The sequence below is a fragment of the Triturus cristatus genome, chromosome 2_1, assembly GCF_964204655.1.
Source record: "Triturus cristatus chromosome 2_1, aTriCri1.1, whole genome shotgun sequence".
Taxonomy (NCBI): domain Eukaryota; kingdom Metazoa; phylum Chordata; class Amphibia; order Caudata; family Salamandridae; genus Triturus; species Triturus cristatus.
In genome coordinates this window covers 119,425,209-119,447,155 of record NC_140581.1, presented here as the reverse complement: position 1 = coordinate 119,447,155, position 21,947 = coordinate 119,425,209, and the positions used below count along the sequence as shown (strand labels likewise).

The 21,947-nt window shown below is 49.1% G+C and overlaps 1 protein-coding gene across 9 annotated transcripts in view; it reads right to left on the bottom strand.

The window, feature by feature from the left end:
* The window catches only part of LOC146863858 (uncharacterized), a 343,419-nt gene that overhangs the window by 183,347 nt on the left and 138,125 nt on the right, over window positions 1-21,947 (bottom strand). For 8 of the 9 annotated variants that reach the window (XR_014976576.1, XR_014976580.1, XR_014976577.1 and 5 more), the window contains one exon: window positions 10,784-10,813. The exons of the other annotated variant lie outside the window; for it this stretch is intronic. Coding sequence is in view for 3 of the 8 variants with exons in the window: in XM_085640690.1 (XP_085496816.1) it covers window positions 10,784-10,813 (30 nt within the window). In the remaining 5 variants the exon portion in view is untranslated. The remainder of the gene's footprint in view (window positions 1-10,783; window positions 10,814-21,947) is intronic. 9 annotated transcript variants of the gene reach the window in all.

Below are 21,947 nucleotides of genomic sequence, written 5' to 3'. Positions count from 1 at the left end.
CCTCCCAGGGCATAGAACTCACGCTTGACAGCTGTCAACTGCTCAGGAGTTGGGAATTTAATGAACTCATCAAGGTGCTCCAACATGGCCTCTAAAAAATCATGCAGAGCACTGCTCAACATGGTTTGGGGCATCCCACCCACATGGGCAATGGTATGTTGAAAGGTACCCGTGGCCAAGAAATGTAGGGCTGCCATCACCTTCACCTTGGGTGTCAGTGCACCAGGATACCTGTGTAGCGGTTGGAGGTGTGCTGCCAGCCGTGTCGTCAAGTCCTCAATCAAACGTTGGGGGAAGCGGTAGCGGCGTATACAGTCATTTTCACGCATGTCAGCCAAGTCCGGAATTGCTCGAGGGCGAGGCGGAGCCCTGCAGTGAATTAGAAGGGACAACGAAGAGTGAGTACAGTACACCACCAATGTCAATGTACTCAGCACATGGTCAACAGGCAATACACATATGCTACATACAGAGTCAGGTCTGTGCAATATGCCCTGGACACGTATGGCAGCCATGTGACACTCCTACCAAGAGACAGCTCCAAACGTTTATTCTCAACCTCATAATGCCATGCCATAAAACTAGCTGTGGGCCAGTGTAAGTGAGCAGGCAGACGCATTACAGGAGTTACAGACAACCAAATATGTGCAGAGGAAGGATGTTTATTGTACAGACAGGTTGCGGAACAGTAGAGGCACAGGTCACATGTACTAGAAAAATGACACACCACACACCTTGCCATTAAGGATTACATTTCAAGAATGATCCCACATACATTGAGAGTATGCAGATATGTCCTTGTTGTGAAACTCCGTGTCGATGCATACACACACACCTTACGTCGGATTTCACATGTGGCGTGGTATGCGTAACACTGTGCTATGGCCATCTACACACAGACACATGTTGGTTGCAGCAACTGCAGATGCATTTGACCAAACACCTACAGCAAGCCCATGGGAACACACGACACATACATGACATAGTCACATCGTGCAACGCGGGTAGTCACATGTCAGGTGTGAAAACCCCTGTAGCTGGCATCAGGGGACAGTTGCGTGTGTTGTTGACTGTGCCATGGCGCACATGTCAAAGGAGTGAAGGGGATGTCTGGCACATACTCCACCATCACACATGACACCTGTACACATCTCATCATACATCTATTGCCTTCACAACTCAGGAGTAATGTGCCACATTACAGCCTGACACACCTGTGCCCGACACATGTAGTACTGCACAGACAATGCCTTGATGTCCAGCCTTGGACATGTATGTCAGCTCTATTCCTTTCTGTGTGCCGCCTGTCACCACTGTCAGGTGTGAAATGCACCGTACATGCGCTCTGAGGGCGTGTGTACGTTCCCCATCACTATGGGAGTGCTGCCGTAGGCCTACCCATAGTGAAACGGCCCGTACACGCGCGTGTACGGGGCGTATCACTATGGGTACGCATACGCGAGCAAGGCCATAGTGAAATGGCCCGTACACGCGCGTGTACGGGGCGTATCACTATGGGTACGCATACGCGAGCAAGGCTATAGTGAAACGTCCCGTACACGCGCATGTACGGGGCGTATCACTATGGGTACGCATACGCGAGCAAAGCCATAGTGAAACGGGCCGTACACGCGCATGTATGGGGCGTATCACTATGGGTACGCATTCGCAAGCAAGGCCATAGTGAAACGGCCCGTACACGCGCGTGTACGGGGCGTATCACTATGGGTACGCATACGCGAGCAAGGCCATAGTGAAACGGGCCGTACACGCGCATGTACGGGGCGTATCACTATGGGTACGCATACGCGAGCAAAGCCATAGTGAAACGGGCCGTACACGCGCATGTACGGGGCGTATCACTATGGGTACGCATACGCGAGCAAAGCCATAGTGAAACCGGCTGTACACGCGCATGTACGGGGCGTATCACTATGGCTTTGCTCTAGTGTGCGTACCCATAGTGATACGCCCCGTACATGCGCGTGTACGGCCCGTTTCTATGCATGTGGGGTGCCCCAGGGCCCTGGAACTCACCGTACCTGTGTGTGAATGTCCAAATTACATAGGGGACACATGAGGGACAAGTATAAAGCCCTACATGCATGCTGGTTGTCATGGAGACCGAGTTTAAAGTTTGAATTTTTTTTCATCAGGTGCCCAACTAAAGTCGGTTTGAAAGAATCTACATTGTTGCAAAGTGGTTGTTGAGTTGACATCATGCTCAATAAAAAAAAAGAGCAAAGCCACTGACTGTGGTAGGTTTAAAGGGATTGGAGGAAATATAGGATGCAAATGTGAGTGACCAATCACTCTGTACTCCTGTGAATGAAACAGGGCAGCAAGGTAGATATAAGGCAGCCAGGTCCCATGAGAGAGCACTTGCCTGCACATCCTTTGATTCAACTACACTGCTGCTGCTAGTGAATCCTCTGGCACCATGTCAAGGTCTGTGGAGAGGGCCCAGCCTTTCACCCAGGAGGAGAACCAAGCCCTGCTGGATGTGATCCTCCCACAGTACCCCATGCTGTACGGTCGACCAGGGGTTCAGGTGAGTGCTGAGTCCACTAGCAAAGACTGTGCCCCTTTTTTGTGACTGTGACTTCTGCCATTGTGTCCAGGTGTAACACACATGCAATGTACTGTAGGGTGGGTCCCGGGTGGGGGAATGCCTAATGTCTCCCAGCCAGAGCATGCTGTGGTGCATGTCTGCTCTCCTCACTTGCATTGTGTGTACTGTGACAATCACTGCATGTGGCATTACACATTCTGCCTGTCTAATCCTCCTGGGAATGTTGTTACTACAGTCCTTATGTGAATCTGTGGTCCCCCCAGTGTGACAGGTGGCAGTACCCACAGATGTGTGTTTGTTTAGTGTACATGTGCTGAGAGTGTCCAAAAGATGTGTTTGCCCCCTGGACATTGGTGTGTGTGTGTAAGTCCCCTGTCATGTGGGTGAGTGCATATGTGGAGTGTAGCACCCCAGCTGCATGAGGGATGGATATACCCTGCCCATCTGATGTGAGCAGGGAGCAGTGCTGTGTGTCTGCGGTGATGGGCCAGCCCCACACCTGTGACACCCCCCAGTCTAGTGGCACATGTGCAGAGTGAGGTGTGTAGCTGCAGTTGTCAATGGCAGATGATTGTCCTGTGGCTGTGTGTGTCTGTGTACTCGGGTGAGGGCGCCTCAGTGGCCTGTGGCATGTGACTGCTTTGAGGTGCTGCACATAATCCTGGTGTCGCTTGTGATGCACAGTGTGAGCCTGGATGATTGATTGTGTCATACCCCTCATGCCACCTGTGTACTCTACAATGCCACCTAGTGCTTTTTGCCTTCCACAGAGGAAAGTGTCCCTATGACACAGGTGTAATGAGTTTGATGCATTCTATGCCCTGCTAAAACCAGCCAAATTGTTCTAATGTGTGTCTCTGTGACATGTCGCAGGTGTATTGATGTTGTCTCACTTTTTCATCCTCACAGGTAGGCGCCTGTGCCAAGGAGCAGATCTGGAAGGACGCCGTCAGTGCCGTGAGACAGACGGATGGTCGGAAACGGCGCCTAGCCCAGGTGAGGAAACGCTGGCAGGATATCCGGTGCTGGACGCGGAGGATCGCACGGGTCCTGCTGGGGGACTCACCTGTGAGCCAAAAGAACCATGGGCGCCGCCGTCTGACCCACATCCACAAGCGTGTGCTGGTGGTCGTCTTCCCTGACATGGACAGGCGCTTACGGGAAAAGCAGCAGCAGGAAGGGGGTAGGTACATGTGTGTTTGTTGTGTGTCACCAGCATTTGTAAGTGCACAGTTGCATGGATACACTGCCAGGGTTTACATGTGCAGTTCCTGGTCCCCAAAGTGTAGCGGTGCTGTCCTTCCTCCCTTCCCCTCCTTGGCATGTGTACCCTGGTCTGTGTGTAGTCACACTTGCACAAGGTTATCTAGGCTGCCAGTTTATCGATGTGCCCAATGCTTGCAGCTTCATGTGTGGGGGTGGTGTGTAACAGGTTTTGGGACCTTGCCTGTGCCCTGTCCAGTTCAGTACTTGTGGGGTCCATGTCAGTTGTCACTGATGCTGAGTCCAGACATAGGAGTGTGTCTCTAAAGTGTATTGCTTTACAGCATGCATGTCCTATTTTGTGGCCTGTGACATGATGTGCATGAGTGTGAGATATGCAGAGTGCAGGGATGGTGGCTTCTGTTGCAGTCAGTACCATTCAGGACCATGGAGTAGTGTGGCCACTACTGTCCCCTGGGGCATCTTTTCCTAGGTATCATGTGTGTAATCCAAAAATGTCGACAATCTCTGTGTCTACAGCATAGGTTGTGCTCTGTGCCATTGTACCCTGGCACCATTTGTGTCTACGTAAACTCTGCTACATGTGTCCACTGTACAGGCTGACCAAATGTCCCTTGTTCATACTCACGGGGGCCAGTGCCTGTGTGTAATGGTAAAATGATCTGATGATGACCATTTGTAGATGATGTATTTGTACCGGCGCACCAGGGGTATTTTGTATCCAATCAGGATTTCTTGCAGGCCATGTGTTTTTATTCCAGACTAAGAGATGTCAGTGCTTCCTGTGTCTCAATAAATTGTCTCATGTAGGGGGTGGTTGGTGCGGGCAAGGCCTACATGTCTAGACCTGAAGTCTCCTTGCTAGGTCTGGCCAGTGTGTGATGTTTGTGTGGACATACACTCAAGGTGCAGTGACCCATTAATGTTGGGCATGTTTTTAAGTATTGCCGTTGCAGCATGTGCCTACAGTTAATAGACATGGTTCCTGCTCATCCCTTTTTACGCCAACGCTGTGTGCTGCAGATGCTGTGCTGGATTGTCCCCAGTGCCTGGCTCCTCTGTCAAAATCCATATCATGTTATTTGCTATTGTGTCATGCTCTCCATAGTTGTTCAGTGGCATGGTGGGTCAACCAACTGTGTGTTGCAGGGCCTACATATGTGCCTTGTATTGTAGATGTTACTCATGTTGCTTTTCAGGCTATGCACTGTGACCTATGTGGATTTGACTCATGTGACATATGTATACAGGTGTCTGATTATTTCCTGTCTCTTCACCTTGCTCACAGCATCGTCGGGGGACACCGAGGGAGACACTGGCATGGACCGTGAGGAGAGATCGAGCACCAGTGCCATCAGTGCAGAGTTATCTGGCACATCGAGTGGCACGGAGGCCGACGGGAGTGCAGCGGGGGACCTGTCCAGTCAATCCACCACCGACTATGACGCAGACGGGTCCGAGGCTGAGCACTCCGAGGGGGCGGAGGCTGGTCCCACAGCTGACACCAGCACTCCATCACTACCCGCCCCCTCCATTCCGATCACTGGCCTCCCACTTGCTCGTGTCCCTTCCCGCCATGCTCGGTCACCACGTGTCTCCTTCTTGCCAGGCACCGCACCCCCTGCCCCTGTCTCTACTGCTGCCACCAATGCCGAGTCTGTGGATATCCTGCGGCAGTTGCGGGTTGGTCAGACTGCGACGCTTAATGTCCTCCATGGCCACAGCCAAGTGCTGAACGAGATGGAGGCATACTTGGAGGGCATTTCAGCCGCGCAGTCTGACCAACGCAACTTGCTGAGGTCCATCGACTCGATACTGACTGCAGCAGTGGGTCTCCTGCAGCGCTACGTCCCACCCCCTACCCCTGCCCCATCCACACTTCCCACTCCCATGCCTGTCCCACGTACACCCAGACGTCAGCATGCACGCACACCACCAGACACAGGCACCACACCAGCAGGGCAGGGCAAGCGCACACCTCCTGGCACGCACATACAGGGTGAGGTTGGCACACCCACTGGGTCGGGGGGCAAAGGTAAGTCACGCAGCCAGAGTGGGAGTCCGCATTCCGCAAAATCCACTCCCTCCAAATCCACTCCCCTCAGCTCTCCTGGCCACGAATCCAGCAAGGATTCCTTCATGGCCGCTCTGTCCCTGAGCCCAACAGTGACACCACCCAGCAAGCGGGCAAAGGAGTCCCCGGTCAGGGTAGTTGAGTGCCCCCCCTGTCCACACCCTCCCCCAGTGGCGCTGCGACCCATTCCTCCGCCTCCCCCCCACCCCCCTCCTTGGGGCCTGTGGTTCCTTCGGGTGCAGGGGATACGCTGGGGGACCTTGCAACCGTGTGCAGCGCCATTCTGACCTCCTCCTTTGGCGCTGCCCCACCCCCTGTGGTGGAGTCCTCCGTCCCTGCACCCACAACACCTACCCTTGCCCCTCCAGTCCCTGCGGTGCCTGGTCCTTCCCCCCCACATGATGCCCCCCCTTCTGTGGATGAAATGGACATGTGAACTGTGCAGGCAAGTTAGGGGACACACGTCCCGATGTGTACCCCCCCAGGACTTTGCTGATGGCCTGGCCCATGGGCCTTGTAAATAGTGGACATTTATAACAATTTATTTTGACTGCTGAATAAAGCATTTTGTTTTTCTTTTCCACACTACTGCTTTTCTGGTATTGCTGTTGGTGGTGCTGCTCCATGTTTGGGGTGGGGATAATGTGTTAGGGGTCTGGCAAATGTAGTGGTGTGCTGCTCATGGGATGGACCCTGGTATCTGTGTGCCATCACAAGGTATTTGCGAAATAACTTTGTTCATGTGTGCTCTTACTTCATGGTGACATTGTCCCAAGGTGTGTTCCTTCCTCTGTGGACCCTGACATCTTCCCTGCAGGGTGTTTCCTAAATGTTGTGCTGAGCTGTGTCTACATATCCTTGGTGTGTGACAGATCCGTTCTACTTTGGCCATGCATGCTGGGCAATGTCTCCACCTGCATCATTTGTGGCATCCTTGGTGGTCACTGTACTTGTGTGTGGAGTATATTGCAGTTACTTCATGTGGACATGTTCCCTTTTACACACCATGCATGTGTGTACTCCCAGCCTCGCACACATGTTACGTGTTCTGCAGGGTCTTTGAGCACCTGAATGACAATTTTGGGCATTGTATCTGTGGGTACTGCACCCTTTTCTTTCCATGGGCACTGCTGGGAGGACTCTGCACCCACCCCTCCTGTGTCTGGGCACTGCTGGGAGGACTCTGCACACACCCCTCCTGCGTCTGGGCACTGCTGGGAATGATAGGCACCCACCCCTCCTGCGTCTGGGCACTGCTGGGAGTGATAGGCACCCACCCCTCCTGCGTCTGGGCACTGCTGGGAGGACTCTGCACCCACCCCTCCTGTGTCTGGGCACTGCTGGGAGGACTCTGCACCCACCCCTCCTGCGTCTGGGCACTGCTGGAAGTGATAGGCACCCACCCCTCCTGTGTCTGGGCACTGCTGGGAGGACTCTGCACCCACCCCTCCTGTGTCTGGGCACTGCTGGGAGGACTCTGCACACACCCCTCCTGTGTCTGGGCACTGCTGGGAGGACTCTGCACCCACCCCTCCTGTGTCTGGGCACTGCTGGGAGGACTCTGCACCCACCCCTCCTGCGTCTGGGCACTGCTGGGAGGACTCTGCACACACCCCTCCTGTGTCTGGGCACTGCTGGGAGGACTCTGCACCCACCCCTCCTGTGTCTGGGCACTGCTGGGAGGACTCTGCACACACCCCTCCTGTGTCTGGGCACTGCTGGGAGGACTCTGCACCCACCCCTCCTGTGTCTGGGCACTGCTGGGAGGACTCTGCACCCACCCCTCCTGCGTCTGGGCACTGCTGGGAGGACTCTGCACACACCCCTCCTGTGTCTGGGCACTGCTGGGAGGACTCTGCACCCACCCCTCCTGTGTGTGGGCACTGCTGGGAGGACTCTGCACCCACCCCTCCTGCGTCTGGGCACTGCTGGGAGGACTCTGCACCCACCCCTCCTGCGTCTGGGCACTGCTGGAAGTGATAGGCACCCACCCCTCCTGCGTCTGGGCACTGCTGGGAGGACTCTGCACCCACCCCTCCTTTGTCTGGGCACTGCTGGGAGGACTCTGCACCCACCCCTCCTGCGTCTGGGCACTGCTGGAAGTGATAGGCACCCACCCCTCCTGTGTCTGGGCACTGTGGGAGGACTCTGCACCCACCCCTCCTGTGTCTGGGCACTGCTGGGAGGACTCTGCACACACCCTTCCTGTGTCTGGGCACTGCTGGGGGGACTCTACACCCACCCCTCCTATGTCTGGGCACTGCTGGAAGTGATAGGCACCCACCCCTCCTGTGTCTGGGCACTGCTGGGAGGACTCTGCACCCACCCCTCCTGTGTCTGGGCACTGCTGGGAGGACTCTGCACACACCCCTCCTGCGTCTGGGCACTGCTGGAAGTGATAGGCACCCACCCCTCCTGTGTCTGGGCACTGCTGGGAGGACTCTGCACCCACCCCTCCTGTGTCTGGGCACTGCTGGGAGGACTCTGCACACACCCCTCCTGTGTCTGGGCACTGCTGGGAGGACTCTGCACCCACCCCTCCTATGTCTGGGCACTGCTGGGAGGACTCTGCACCCACCCCTCCTGTGTCTGGGCACTGCTGGGAGGACTCTGCACACACCCCTCCTGTGTCTGGGCACTGCTGGGAGGACTCTGCACACACCCCTCCTGTGTCTGGGCACTGCTGGAAGTGATAGGCACCCACCCCTCCTGTGTCTGGGCACTGCTGGGAGGACTCAGCACACACCCCTCCTGTGTCTGGCCATGTACGCTCCATGCATACACGGGTGGGGGTACGGTCCGTACATACACTGTTGGGGTGGGGGTACGCTCCATACGTACGCGGGTGTAGGTACGCTCCATGCCTACACGGGTGGGGGTACGGTCCATACATACACTGTTGGGGTGGGGGTACGCTCCATACGTACGCGGGTGTGGGTACGCTCCATGCATACACGGGTGGGGGTACGGTCCGTACATACACTGTTGGGGTGGGGGTACGCTCCATACGTACACGGGTGTGGGTACACTCCATGCATACACGGGTGGGGGTACGGTCCGTACATACACTGTTGGGGTGGTGGTACGCTCCATACGTACGCGGGTGTGGGTATGCTCCATGCATACACGGTTGGGGGTATGGTCCGTACATACACTGTTGGGGTGGGGGTACGCTCCATACGTACGCGGGTGTGGGTACGCTCCATGCATACACGGGTGGGGGTACGGTCCGTACCCATGCCTTTGGAACATGGGTACGGGCCGTACCGCCATTATTGTGGTGACGTAGGGGTGGGCGTGGTACGACTCGTACCCACGCTCTTAAGACTTCCGTTGCTGGACACGCCCCCACCCCCTCGAAGTGACCAGGCCCTGAAGGTCAGGTATGTCCAGGGCATGTATGATTTGTGACTTGGGTGGGGGTTTTGTGTCCTGCCCCTGTCCCCCCCCCCCCCCCCTTTGCCCCTGGGTGTTGTTCTGACCTTCTGCGGCGTTCAGCGTCGGTTCCTGTAGAGCAGGTGGACTGATATGAGGGCTGGGATGACACGTAGGTTCGGGTCCATGGCTGTCCGTCGCGTACAGGTGCTCCTTGCGCGCGTCGTCCTGATTTCCCGGCAGGCGGAGAATTTTATCCGTGCGGGGTGACGTCGGTGCGGTTCGTACTTCCTGGTTCGTGAAACGCTGCCTGAAAGCGTCCCGACGTCACGTCGGCGCTTTCCCCGGATCACATTTCTATGTATATTTTCGTCGGTCGGTGTTTTGTACGACTCGTACGGAAATGGTGTTTCCGTGCGAATCGTACTTCCATGTTTGTAATGTTTTTTTCCCGGGTACGAGTCGGACGGAGAAAACGCTCCGACCGACGGTTCGTACCCGGTTTTTCCAGGATCAGAATCGACGCCAAAATATTTTAAATTAAAGTACTATAACGATAGTTTGACATAACGATATTTTAACAGTCGACATTACAAAATTCTATATTTTTTACAACACTAAAAATCGATATTTTTAACATCTATATACATTACATCGATATTTAATACTATCGATATACTAAACTCGATATTAATGTATGTCGATATTAAAATTTCGATATTATGTCTACTTACCGTTACTACAGCCAAAAAGGCCCCAAACTAGTAATAAATATACTTCTTCTCAGCCGTGGAGCACGTCCAACACCACACATGGCCGCTCACAGGTTAATGCAACACACTCCCATAGTATATAATGGAAGCAGGGACTTAAAATACCATCCCATAGGAAATAACGTTAACTAAACAAAACTGGCTTCAATGTCTCTGGTGCTTCCTCGCTCATAAAAACTGTGGTGTAGGAACTAAGTGGAGATACAACTTGTTAAAAAAACATGTGGGACCTAGTGTTACGTTAGCTACATGAGGATAATAGAGGCCTCTACTGTCCTACAAGATTACGAGCTCTGGGTTTATTGGAAATTGGCCACTAGGCGCTAGTAGAGAGAGCAATATGGCTGAAAAGGAAGAGGGAGTGGAACAAGGTCTAACAGAACTCATGCACTCAATTCCTGTCAGTGAAGGTGGAGGAAATGGCAAGAGGGCAGAGAGTCAATTTGGGAATTAATTTGTTGGGTATAAGTTAAGATGGGAAAGTCCGATTGAAGTTCTGTACTTATTTTTCAAAATGCAATAAAAACTATTGAAACCTTAAATTTATAAACATATTTACATTTAGGCAAAGAAAGACAATATCATTTGCTAAACGTAACATGTTTTTGTGATAAACTAGGTCACAAGTAGTCAAAGACCACACTTTACAACTAAACCAGGTCTACTGTAAGAACACCAAGTGATCTTTCTAATTTAAGAAAGCTAATGGTGTTTTGGTTGGGAGTGTGACTTTAGGTTGATAAATACCTCTCCAGCCACCCTTACCTTGGGGATGGGACAAACTCCTGCTTGATCCTGGATCGGAAAAAAAGAAAAAGAGATGTCTTATTTGCACTGTTTTCAGCTTTCCAGTGCTCAGTAGTGAGATTTGCATCTTCATGCAGTATATCCAGAGCTCCAGGACACAAGATATTGAACAATGATCTGGCACATAATTGAATCAAATTTGAAGTAATTATTCTTACCTGCAATGTGAATTTCTGTTGTTGTATAACCATTTCAGATCTCTAGAGGGCAGGAGAGCTGTGCAGCTATTAACAAACCAAGAGATGGAATGTGCCAGGAGAGCTGGCCGGGCACACCATGCACGCACAGGAATATTTCATTGGTGCCCTGAACCTACAAAGAGCATTTGGGTTGTCCAAAGGACAGTGTGGTCCCTAGCAGGGCATAGAGTATTCTGCTTTGAGCTTTGACAGCCTTGGGTGATCAGACTCCTGGTCTTACAACAAGGTCACAGCTTCTGAATAAATGACTAAGTCTAACATATTAATCGTCTCATCTGGGCCTTACACCGAGTTAGCCTCCTAAAGTCAACGGTTACTTGAAAGCAGTGACGACAGCAGCAGATGCAGCATAATCATCAGCAGCACTGATTTTAGGAGATTTTAAAAGTCAGCACCTGAGAAGTGCTGAAACAGAGGGCTTCATTCACAAAATGTATTTTGTAGAATGTGAGTAATACCACAGTAGTATTACATTTTGTAGTTTGGGAGTAATACCACAGTAGTATTGCATTTTGTAGTGCGTGAGTAATACCACAGTAGCATTACTCATGCACTACAAAATGCTATTTACTAACCTCACAGACACCTCCGCCACTGCTAACGTTTCTGTGCAGAGTTCTTTGCGACATTTTTGGAGCTCTCCGAACACGCTGGTCTACGTTTTTGTAGTAAGTGTTTGTGAGACAGGGGGAGTAGCTGCAAAATGGGGATTACTTACACATAAATGAGAGTGGCTGCCGGTTTAGTAATAAAGAGGGGAGTAGAGAGAAATATAAAAATGCAAACATTGTTACTCAGTGGCGGCTGGTGACGGTGGCTGGTGACATTTGAAAGTGGTGAGGTGTAAAAGTTAGGTATGATGTTTATGTAGCAAGTGAAGCAGGCACGCTTAGTGGACAAACGTGGAGTCCAGGGTGGGCCCTCCTCCAGAGAAAAAATTGAAAAAGATTGACAAATGGTGCATTTGAAAGCAAATTAATTTAGTGAGAAAGCAGGATTAATAAAGCAGTGGGAATATATAGTCTTGAAACATTAAACACATTAAAAACCTCCCCATATCTATTGCATTAATATGTTCACCAGTTACTTTAACGTACAAATTGTACAGCGTGACATCTTAAGGCCCTTTAAAGTGCTGGCTTGCCAAGGGTCTAGCACTGCATGTGTCATCAACTTTGGAAGAAAATGCTCTAACCAGGCTTCGGGAAGCACCCACGGCTGCTGGCTGCAATCAGTCACATACAAATATGTGCAGACAAGCCTTTAAGTGTGATGAAAAAAGTGTATGATTTCTAAAAGGGTATACATCCAGAATGAATTACTGTCATTCCCAAAATTTTGAGTTCTCTCTGAGATGTTATTGAATCCAGATATATAACACAACAACTGACATACACCTAAACCTGTAAGTGGGAGCTTTGTCAATGGTTGTTAGCTCTTTAAGATAAATGAGTAATGAATTGTTATAAATAAATAACATTGGAAATGTTTCAATTCTTAAATTGTGAGACTGTGAATTAAACATTATTGAGGCCTGTGAAAGGCGTATTGGCCTTCTGTTATGTTTGCTTTATGTTAGATATGTATGCCCTTTTTCTCTACATATCTTATCCGTCTGCACATTTTCAACCTCCTCTCTTTCCTCTTCAGCACCCTCTTTTCACTCTCCCCCAAATGCACTTCCTTGCATCTCCCTCATGTCACCATCCCCAAACATACACTGTACTCACTCACATTTCATCACTTTGTTTCCTTTTGCCTTGTAAATATTTTGACAACTGTGTACCGCCTTCACACACATTCACACGTAATTTCAATTGGAACTGGAATTCATGACCATTGTTCTGTGTGCTCTGGCGAGGCCAACCAACTGTCAAGCATTTTGCTTTGCTTTCAGTCTCAGCACCAGCGTTCTCAATCAAAGCCCCTCATAAACACCCGTAGTGTTCATGGTCCTAAAACGTGGTTAGGATGCTGTCATAACTGGTACAGGCCCCATTGACCTGTGTCTAGGACTTTGTAACAGGCAAAAGTGCAACACGCACAAGGTGCATAGCATGTGAGGCTCTAACAAAGTAAGCTCGGGCATGTTCAGACAGCCACAGTCATTCAATCTTGATGAAATAAATGGAGGGCTCCTCAACGAGAGGCTCGGGAAGAAAACAGCTGGAATCCCCAGCACCCTTGTCTCCCTAAGCCATATGTCTTATCTTGGACGGTTCATATTTGACTTAAATAGGTTTTTTGTTAAAAACATGTAGACAAATTCAAAATTCAATTAAGACTGCTATAAAATGGAACCCTTATGCAGATGGCTGGTACTCCTCAACTCCTCAAAGTGCCCCCTCCGCAGTAAAAGACATCTGCTATGAAATGGAACCCCAACGCAGATGGTTCCTCCCCCGCAGGAAATTGGGCCCATACATAGTTAGCAAGCTCTACTAAGTATACAATGCTGTCCCATACCCCGCCACCCAACACACACACACTCACAAAATCAGAAGCTGACATTTGCTTTAAAATGGAACCCAAACACAGATGGTTGCTCTTCCTCAGCAAAATGGGCCCATTCATAGTTAGCAAGCTCTACCAAGTATAAAACGCCAACCCAAAGACCACACACTATCAGAAGTAGCAGCCAAACGCTGATTTTAAATCTTTTGCCTGAGGGGATCACGCAACATGGAGCAAAGCTTAAAGATGAAGTGTGGTGAGCAGCGGGACGCTGCAGGTAAAACCAATGCTAACTTATAGCATTTACATGTTTATTTATCTTTAAAGTGCATTGCATTTCACTGTGCCTGCTTTTATTTATGGGTTGAAAAAAACGTGTATTAGCTGAACCATGCCATATGTTTCATTGTGTTGCATTGCTTACGTGAAAATCTGTGTTTTTACTAAACTGTACAAATTAAATCTATTGCTTAAACCATGGGTTTGCTACGGGTTAAAAGTGCATTCCAAAACCCCCAAGACTCCATCGTGCTCTCAGAGAGTGTGCTAAATCGGTGTATTATATTGGAAATGTGACCGCGATTTATTTTTCTTTACAGTTCCCATGGAAGCGCATAATTATACCAAACCTCAGAAACGGTAGACCCTCGAGCAAAAATGGTGGGCGGAGCCTCAATGAGTCCTGGAAAGGTTGCGACATTGTTAAACAAGCATTTGCAATGCAATAGGTCTCGCATTTACGTGAGTTTAAACTGTTGGCATTGTTAATGACAATGCCTTTTATTTATGTTTTAAAAACGAAAACAAAAATAAAAGGCATTGTTATTTGCAATGTCAATAGCTGAAACTTGCGTAAGTGCAAGACCTATTGCATTGCAAATGCTTGTAGCTCAGTGGGCTATGGTGCCTGCTGCAGAAATCCGCACTTAACCTCAAGGCCACACCTCTTAAAGTTATTTAAATGAGTTCCATTGTTAACGTCAGAAAACTCAGACCTCTCTCTTGCACCTGAAACGTACCACACTGCCAGGGTTGCCACCTTCCCAAAGGAAACATACCAGTCAGGTGTTGTTGTGTTAAGAGTCTGTGAAAGGCCCGGGCATGATACTAAATGTGACTTTAAACAAAATCGTATATATTAATTAATAGCATCACTTTACTGTCTCTGTTTTCTTTAATTATTAGCCCGGGACCGTTAGCGGCTCCCTCGAACACATACAAAAAAGTGCTTTCTACTCATGTTTGCTGTTTCAAGTATGTACAGGCAATGGGGAAAATACCTGCTTTCGGTTATTTTGCTTATTTTTGTACCTTCCAAGGCGTTAAACTACCGTCGGTGCCAATAGAAAACCGGACGTGGGCAGCCCTACACGCTGCCCGCTGATCAGGTGAGGGCGGCTCCATAGCCCGTGTCAGAACCGCTCCGTATGTCTTAGGCTGTCCTCGAAGCTATCACCGCTGGAATAAGTAATATCAAACCCTGGCTTTAATATGTGGGAAAAGGGCAGCATTGAGGTTTGGGTGGACAATTTCTTACTGCGAGTGAAACGGCGGGCCCCCAAATATAAAATCACAATTAACGGCTAAGACTTCGAAGATGAAAACAAGTAAACCGCGTGTATGTTTTTTTAATTTTTACTTTTGAGTTTGTTCGCGTTTCACTTTTCTAGTTATTTTTTATTTTTACAGATTATTATAGAATTCTTTTAATGTTCCTCTGGTCTTTCTCGAACACGCGACATCGAGAGGTAAGGAGGGGGTGAGGGCAGGAAAGCGAGGGAGTGAGTGGAAGGGGACTGTTTAGGGTGGGAGAGCAATCAAGACAAGAGTGAGTAGGTTAATGAGAGCGGTGCGGGAGAGACAGGGAGAGGTGAAGAGACAATGTGGGCGACAACGGAAGGGAGAAAGATTAATAGACAGAGAGGCACAGAAAGGACCCAGGAGAGGAAGCGAGGATTACAGGAAAAAGAAAGATAATTATGGTGTGTGTGCGAGAGAGTTGAGAGCGAAAGATACAGGAAGAGAGAGAGCGGAACACACAGATGTTGAGAGATTGAGGGGTGACAACGAAAGATTGCGTGAGAGACAGAAAGAGGAAACTTGAAGATGAGAGAGAGTCTAGAGAAAGAGAATGGGAGAAGGAATCAAGGGGGTAAGAATCCAATGAGATAGAGAACAAGCGCTAGTAATGTTGCCAATTGTGGGTGTGCCGGCAGAGGAGGATGGGTCTGCGCAGCAAAAGAAAGTGATCGCGATCGCGATCAAAGCGAAAGTGATCGCTTGGACGGGAGCGCTGCGTGTGGCAACTGCAAGCACGTGAGTGGTGCGCACGCAGCAGTGATTTGCGGCTGCGCGCGTGCACGCTCACGTGCACTGTAGCTTTAGGCCACGGCAGCACTGTGAAAAGCCCAGTTATAAAATGTCTCTTCGAGCCTTTGGCACTCGTGGTGTGTGTGTGTGTGGGGGAGGGGGGGCACGGTCTGCTAACAAGATCTAATCTGCAAGATTCCCCGAATACTCGGAGAATAATGCAGGATTGTTGTAGGGGCAGGAAACAGTGTTTACTTTGTGCAAGAAAACACCGGTGTTTATTTTTGGGACTCAGGCTTAATTTCTCACCAGACTTTGATTCAGAGTAAGCGATAGAAAGGCAGAAAAGAGAAAGAGAGATTAAGAGAAACCCAACATGACAGAAAGTGGGAAGATAGTGATGAACGTGAACATGAAAGAGATAAAGAGTGCGTAGAGAGGTGTAAAACAAAGGCATAAGGTGAAATAAAAGAAGAAAACTAGGCAGCTTTAGTATTCGGCAACCCTGGCATTCAGTAGCCCCGAGATTGGGCTCCTTGGAAAAACATTTCGCCCCAGCACTTGCTTTATTATTGTGTTCATTTGTCTGGCAGCAAGAGGGGCGGGTGCGTGGGCAGAGCGCCGAGATGCCAACAGATCCACGGGCTTGGCTTCCGCTCCTCTGGTGCTTCCCACCCAGAAACACCCGAGGTGAAGTACCATTTTGAGTGGGACAGAGGGCATCAGATATATGAAGTTGCTACATAAATTTGAGATCGCGTAGGCAAAACCAGCAACAGGGTGCAATATGACCCGTGGGAAGGCAAGGTGGGGGCATAACCAGTATCTTCTGTCACTATGGTAACTAATTATGTTTTATAAACAAAATGTGACCGTTTTAAAATAGCACTTAGTAACAGATGCTTATCTACTGATGTTTAGTAGGTTTAGAGTACCAATCTTAGAGGTAGGAAAGGCTTCGTCGGTTCTGTCAGGAACCTGAGATTATCGTGCGTCGTGTTAGAAGCGAGCCCTTAACCGGCCCAGCCCAGGAAGCAGGTGACAATGTCCATGCCTTCCCGGGCAGGTCAAAGGGCAGCACAAAGAAGTGTGTGATTCCAAGCGAGAACTGGCAGCTCTGACTGAATTTTAGTGACATGGCTGCCCTGCTGTGGAAGGATCGCGATCCCCCAAAAAGAACACAAGACATTTCAGAACAGAGACACAATCCACCCATTTTGCGCTAGATGCACTTTGCTCGTTTTCCTTCAGCTTGTTTCCAATTCGTGACGCTTGTGTGCAATGGCAAGTATAGAAATAAAAAACAGTCAAATGCTTCCACGCTCGCTTTCAAGTCAAAATTCCCACACAGTTGATACTAGGTTTTATTTAAGGACTAGTGCTATAAACTGGAAAATCATCCCATGCCTCAAGTCCACAGATTCTTGGGCACCAGTGCCCGCACCAAGTGTGCAACAGAGCGATGCAGCTGCAAAATGCTCCTTCCCAAATATAAACGCGGGAGGCGTTTTCCAGCTCAAACTGCAGCACTCTTAACCGTGCTAAGTCTGCCGAGGATCAAACCACGGCGTATACAGGCAGCGCGAAAGACTTAAAAGAAACAGCATCTGTTTTGAATTTGTCATTTGGAAAACGAAGTTCGTTCACACTAGCTTCTGTTTCCCCGGAGCAACACAGGAACAGGTTCAGACTGCTGCACAGAGGTTCTTATAGACAGAAAGGTTGCTGTGGAGTCGGCGGATTTAAGAAGGGGCGCAGGCCTCGTCGCCATCCAGCAGAACACATGGTGAGGTTTTACCGACACAACTGAACCACAACTGCCGACAAAAAACAGAGAGGTGGCACGAGTGCAGGTTCGGACGTCCATGTCCGAAGTGATGGAGTCGGGTTAGATGGACGCCGGTCACAAGTAAGGGGCCGCAGTTCACAATTTGCTAATGTAGTGTTGAACAACCGATGAATGAGTGAATTAACACGTGCCAGTAACTTGTGAGCGGCGACGAACCGACAGCGTTTTAACCAGGGTTTGCGCTACACTGGTTAAAGGTTCGTTGTAACATTGTATCCATTCACTTCATTAAAGGCAAGGCGGGGCCACGACCACAGTGTCTGTTTTGTGGATGGTCTGCACAGCAGCACGAAGAAATGCAAGAACCAGACGTGCAAAAGCCAGCGTCACAACTTGTCACTAATTCGACTAACACAGATTCCACGTGTGGCTGTACTGTCGGTGTACACAAGGTACTTTCCTGTTTAGCGCCCTCTTGAAAGTCCCCCTGTCACGCGTTATACTGGGTGCTTTCCATGTAAAATCCATTGTTAAACCTTTAACGCACGTGCGCACCTTTGTTGCCCCTTCCCGGGATGCCTCACACGAGCCTTCCAGACGGGCAGCGTCTGTAATGTTGAAAGTTTGCGTCCAAGAGCCGTGGGAGAGGTGGGCGTGGTGCGTTCGGTAAATTACTCATTAATCTGTTAGAAACATTATGCAGATGCACTTAAACAAGGGCCGTCCATCTGGGCATTCATTTTAACACAAACAAACTCTCACACACAATAATCGCAATGAAAGACATGAGATATCTGACAACAAGTGAGCTCAGCTGTCACACTGTCACCCACCAGCAGCAAAAGAAAGTGATCGCGATCGCGATCAAAGCGAAAGTGATCGCTTGGACGGGAGCGCTGCGTGTGGCAACTGCAAGCACGTGAGTGGTGCGCGCGCAGCAGTGATTGGCGGCTGCGCGCGTGCACGCTCACGTGCACTGTAGCTTTAGGCCACGGCAGCACTTTGAAAAGCCCAGTTATAAAATGTCTCTTCGAGCCTTTGGCTCGCGAGACCTAAAAAAGGAAGTCTTTGGATCCTATAGGCAGACTGGCTATATAGAAAGCGGTTCCACAAGGAGGCAAATCAGGTGTGTTTTACAAAATGTAGCGCCAAAAGAACCCTAATGTATTTTTGCCTCAAGCATTGTGTTCCTCCAGCATCTAGTAAGGCCTATCAAAAACGTGAAGCAATAGTTCGACAGGCGGTTACAATCATAAGGTTGTAAAGAGCCGTTCAGGCTTTTTTTTTTAACTAATGTGTATTTTTGTGTTTGTTTTCATTGTACAGCCAACAAAAAAGACCAGCGCCGGAGCACCATGAAAGTTAAGCTTACATTGAGGCTGCTAAAGCACATCACAAAGATCCATCAAAATGACCTTATGCCAGCAATTGGCAATGGATGACCATTGCGTCATAACAAACCATACACGGAATCTGTAAACGCAGGCCTTAGAGATACTTTCTCCTCTAACCCCTACACTGCTTTACCAGCAAAATTCAGTACCATACAGCGAACTTGCATACAGTTGGGCCAATTTTGGCTAGGGGAGGAGACCTCAGAGGGTTCATACTTCCAGCCGCAGACACACAACAGACAGGGTCGTGAAAAAAACAGGAAGTAGATTTTACGCTAAACAAACCAAAATCGAGTCGCTTTTCCATGAAGAAGATGAAGAAACTAACGGTCCCGGACCTACAAACCGTCCCTTTACATCTATCCTTAAAAAACACAATAACCATGCAGCCATGTCCTCATAATCTTCATGCAGGTAAATGTTCACCGTCTGAGAGGGTGAATGTCAATGTGCTCCCCAGAGGATTCCCAAAACTGACTATAGATATCTCACATAGCCTTTGGAACGAAGGGCTTGAAAATAATCATCCCGACCAGGACCCATATTCTGTATGTATAGGGCTTCTCAGGGGGCTAACCGATGAGCCACAACCGCATATAAAAATCTCATGAACCCTGGTTGATGGACGGCTTGAAAACAATTATTCCCAAACGGACACCTCTTATGTAGGTACGGGGTTTCTCAAGGGCCTGACAGGGGTGCCATCGAGTTCTGAAACACCAGCCGGCACCGCAGCCACTCACAGTAATCCTTCTAATGTAGACCCCGAGGTGCAGCAGCCCCCTGTTCCCAGCACTAGCGCTTCCTACACCAAACCCGTGCATAGTTATTATGACCAACATTTAAATTTACAATATCCTATGTCACCAGTTACATCTCCAGGTGTGTATGATTCCACCAGCCCTGTGTCAAGTGTAAAATTTCCATCACCCCCTCAACATACCCTGACAGCAGTAAAGGATGGAGCGTATGTCATAATCAGAGCTTTGAAGCAGAGTATAGTGGCGAGGCGTCCTAAGGAGCAGCTGTTGGATACTCCTCTGGGTGTTCGGATTGGGAACCGCGTTTTTTTGATCCCCCCAATTCCAGACCTTCAGAACGGTGTTAGTGAGGGTAGCCTGAGAACGGTGTTCGGGGATATTAAGGGTAATAAACGCCTCACCCATATTGTCAAGGATAATGTCCCGAAATATATATTTTTAAACCAAAAATCTGTACTAGGGTCATGTGTGAAAGACATGCACCAAGTTGTCAGAAAACTAAAAACCAATCTGAACTCTAAGGCCATAAAACTGTGCAAGACGGAAACCGAGAACCGACCCTTGAGGGATGGACTGAGGGAGATAATCCAGAGGGTACGAGGGTGTAGAAGAGAGGTGTTCCAATCTTTTAAACCAGCCATTGCAGACGTAGAGGTTATTTCATCTTGACGGGCCTGCGGTGCTTCCTGAAGAGCGGGGGTTCCAGCTTTATTAATAATTCAGTCCAAAGTTCCAAATATAAAAAGAAGGTACAAGACATCCTTAGTAAAGTGCAACGGTTCTTACGAGTCTGTGCGGCCAAAAAGAAGTTAGAACTCCGTAGATAGTTCCCCAAACGTTCCAAATACCATGACAGAGCATCTTAAAATGGCACGGATTGGATCCCAAAACACAAATTTAGGAGAGGGCCTTAGGTGCTCCCGACGTTTCAAGCGTTCACGGGTCAAAGCTAAGAAACACGGATATACCGAACACAAAGACGTTTTTGAAGTAAAGGTTGTAGCCGGGGAATAAGGGAGGGCATCTTCAGCAAATACTACCTAGATCATTCAAACCGGCTCTGCAGGACTGCCTAAGAATGGGTGGGCTGGTAAGAAACAAAAGTGGGCTAATAGCACCAAACAGTGTAGGTTTTTAATCAGCAAATTAAAGAAAGCCAGGATTTGTACTACAAGGAGGCTTAAAAATACACTGCCTCAGAATCAGAGTCAGCCCCCCAAATGATTTGCCGGAGAGCTCAACATCCAACGCAAATCCCAAACCTGCAGATTCAGAGATGGTGCTTTTAGAGAGCGTCAGAAGGTACCGGCGAAATGTAGAGGGATTTAACGCTACATAGTAATACAAGGAATTCAGATATATTAATTTAGAATGCATAAACTCATTTGATCAGGGGTTTTTATCTATTCATAAGACCACACAAACGCTCGTAGAGTGGTTGCTACACAACGTGGGGCCAAATTATGTTTTTGAGCTCTGCTTCCACGGGCAGGGTATTGTTCATTAGAGGGAAGCCTGGCAATGTGTTTGATGTTGTGGAATTTTTCAAAAATCTCTCTACACTTTTACAAAGTAAAGCAGAAAGAGCAGCATTTGGGACATTCAGAATAGTCGCCCTCGTTGTTCGGGGTTGCCATGGGGGCGTTTCTAGACCTTTATTGAGTATCTTCTACACTAAAGTCATTGGACAAAAACAGCGGTGGTGGCTCAGCTTTATCACCGGTGCAACCAACATGTGTCTGGCGGCTAGCATCACTGGGTTACTAATGGATCGCAGCAATACCGATGCAGTCGTCCTGTCTAGAGCAGTTAAAGCCCATGCTGAGCTTGAAATACCTTCCAATAGACTGGTAGACTTTGGGGAACAGGGTGTGTTGGAGATCACGGTAAAAGTTCTTTACTACAGAAGATTGTGGAACTACTTCACATCTAGAGAGCCTGTAAAAAGTAAGACGGTTTACATTCTCCATGATGAAAATCATTTTTACGCTATCTTTAATCTGAAAAGTTTTCTAGGAGCCATGTACGTGTGCACCCACTGAGATCACATCTAAAACACACAGACAGCTCATCAGTGTGAAATGCATTGTAAAATGTGTCAAAGGGACGGCTGCATCGTAGTCGCAGAGCAGAAGGTGAGATGTCCTAGATGTAATATTTTCTGTGCTCGCAAAATTGCTTGAGCAGACACACTGGGGTTATTCAGTGCATCCC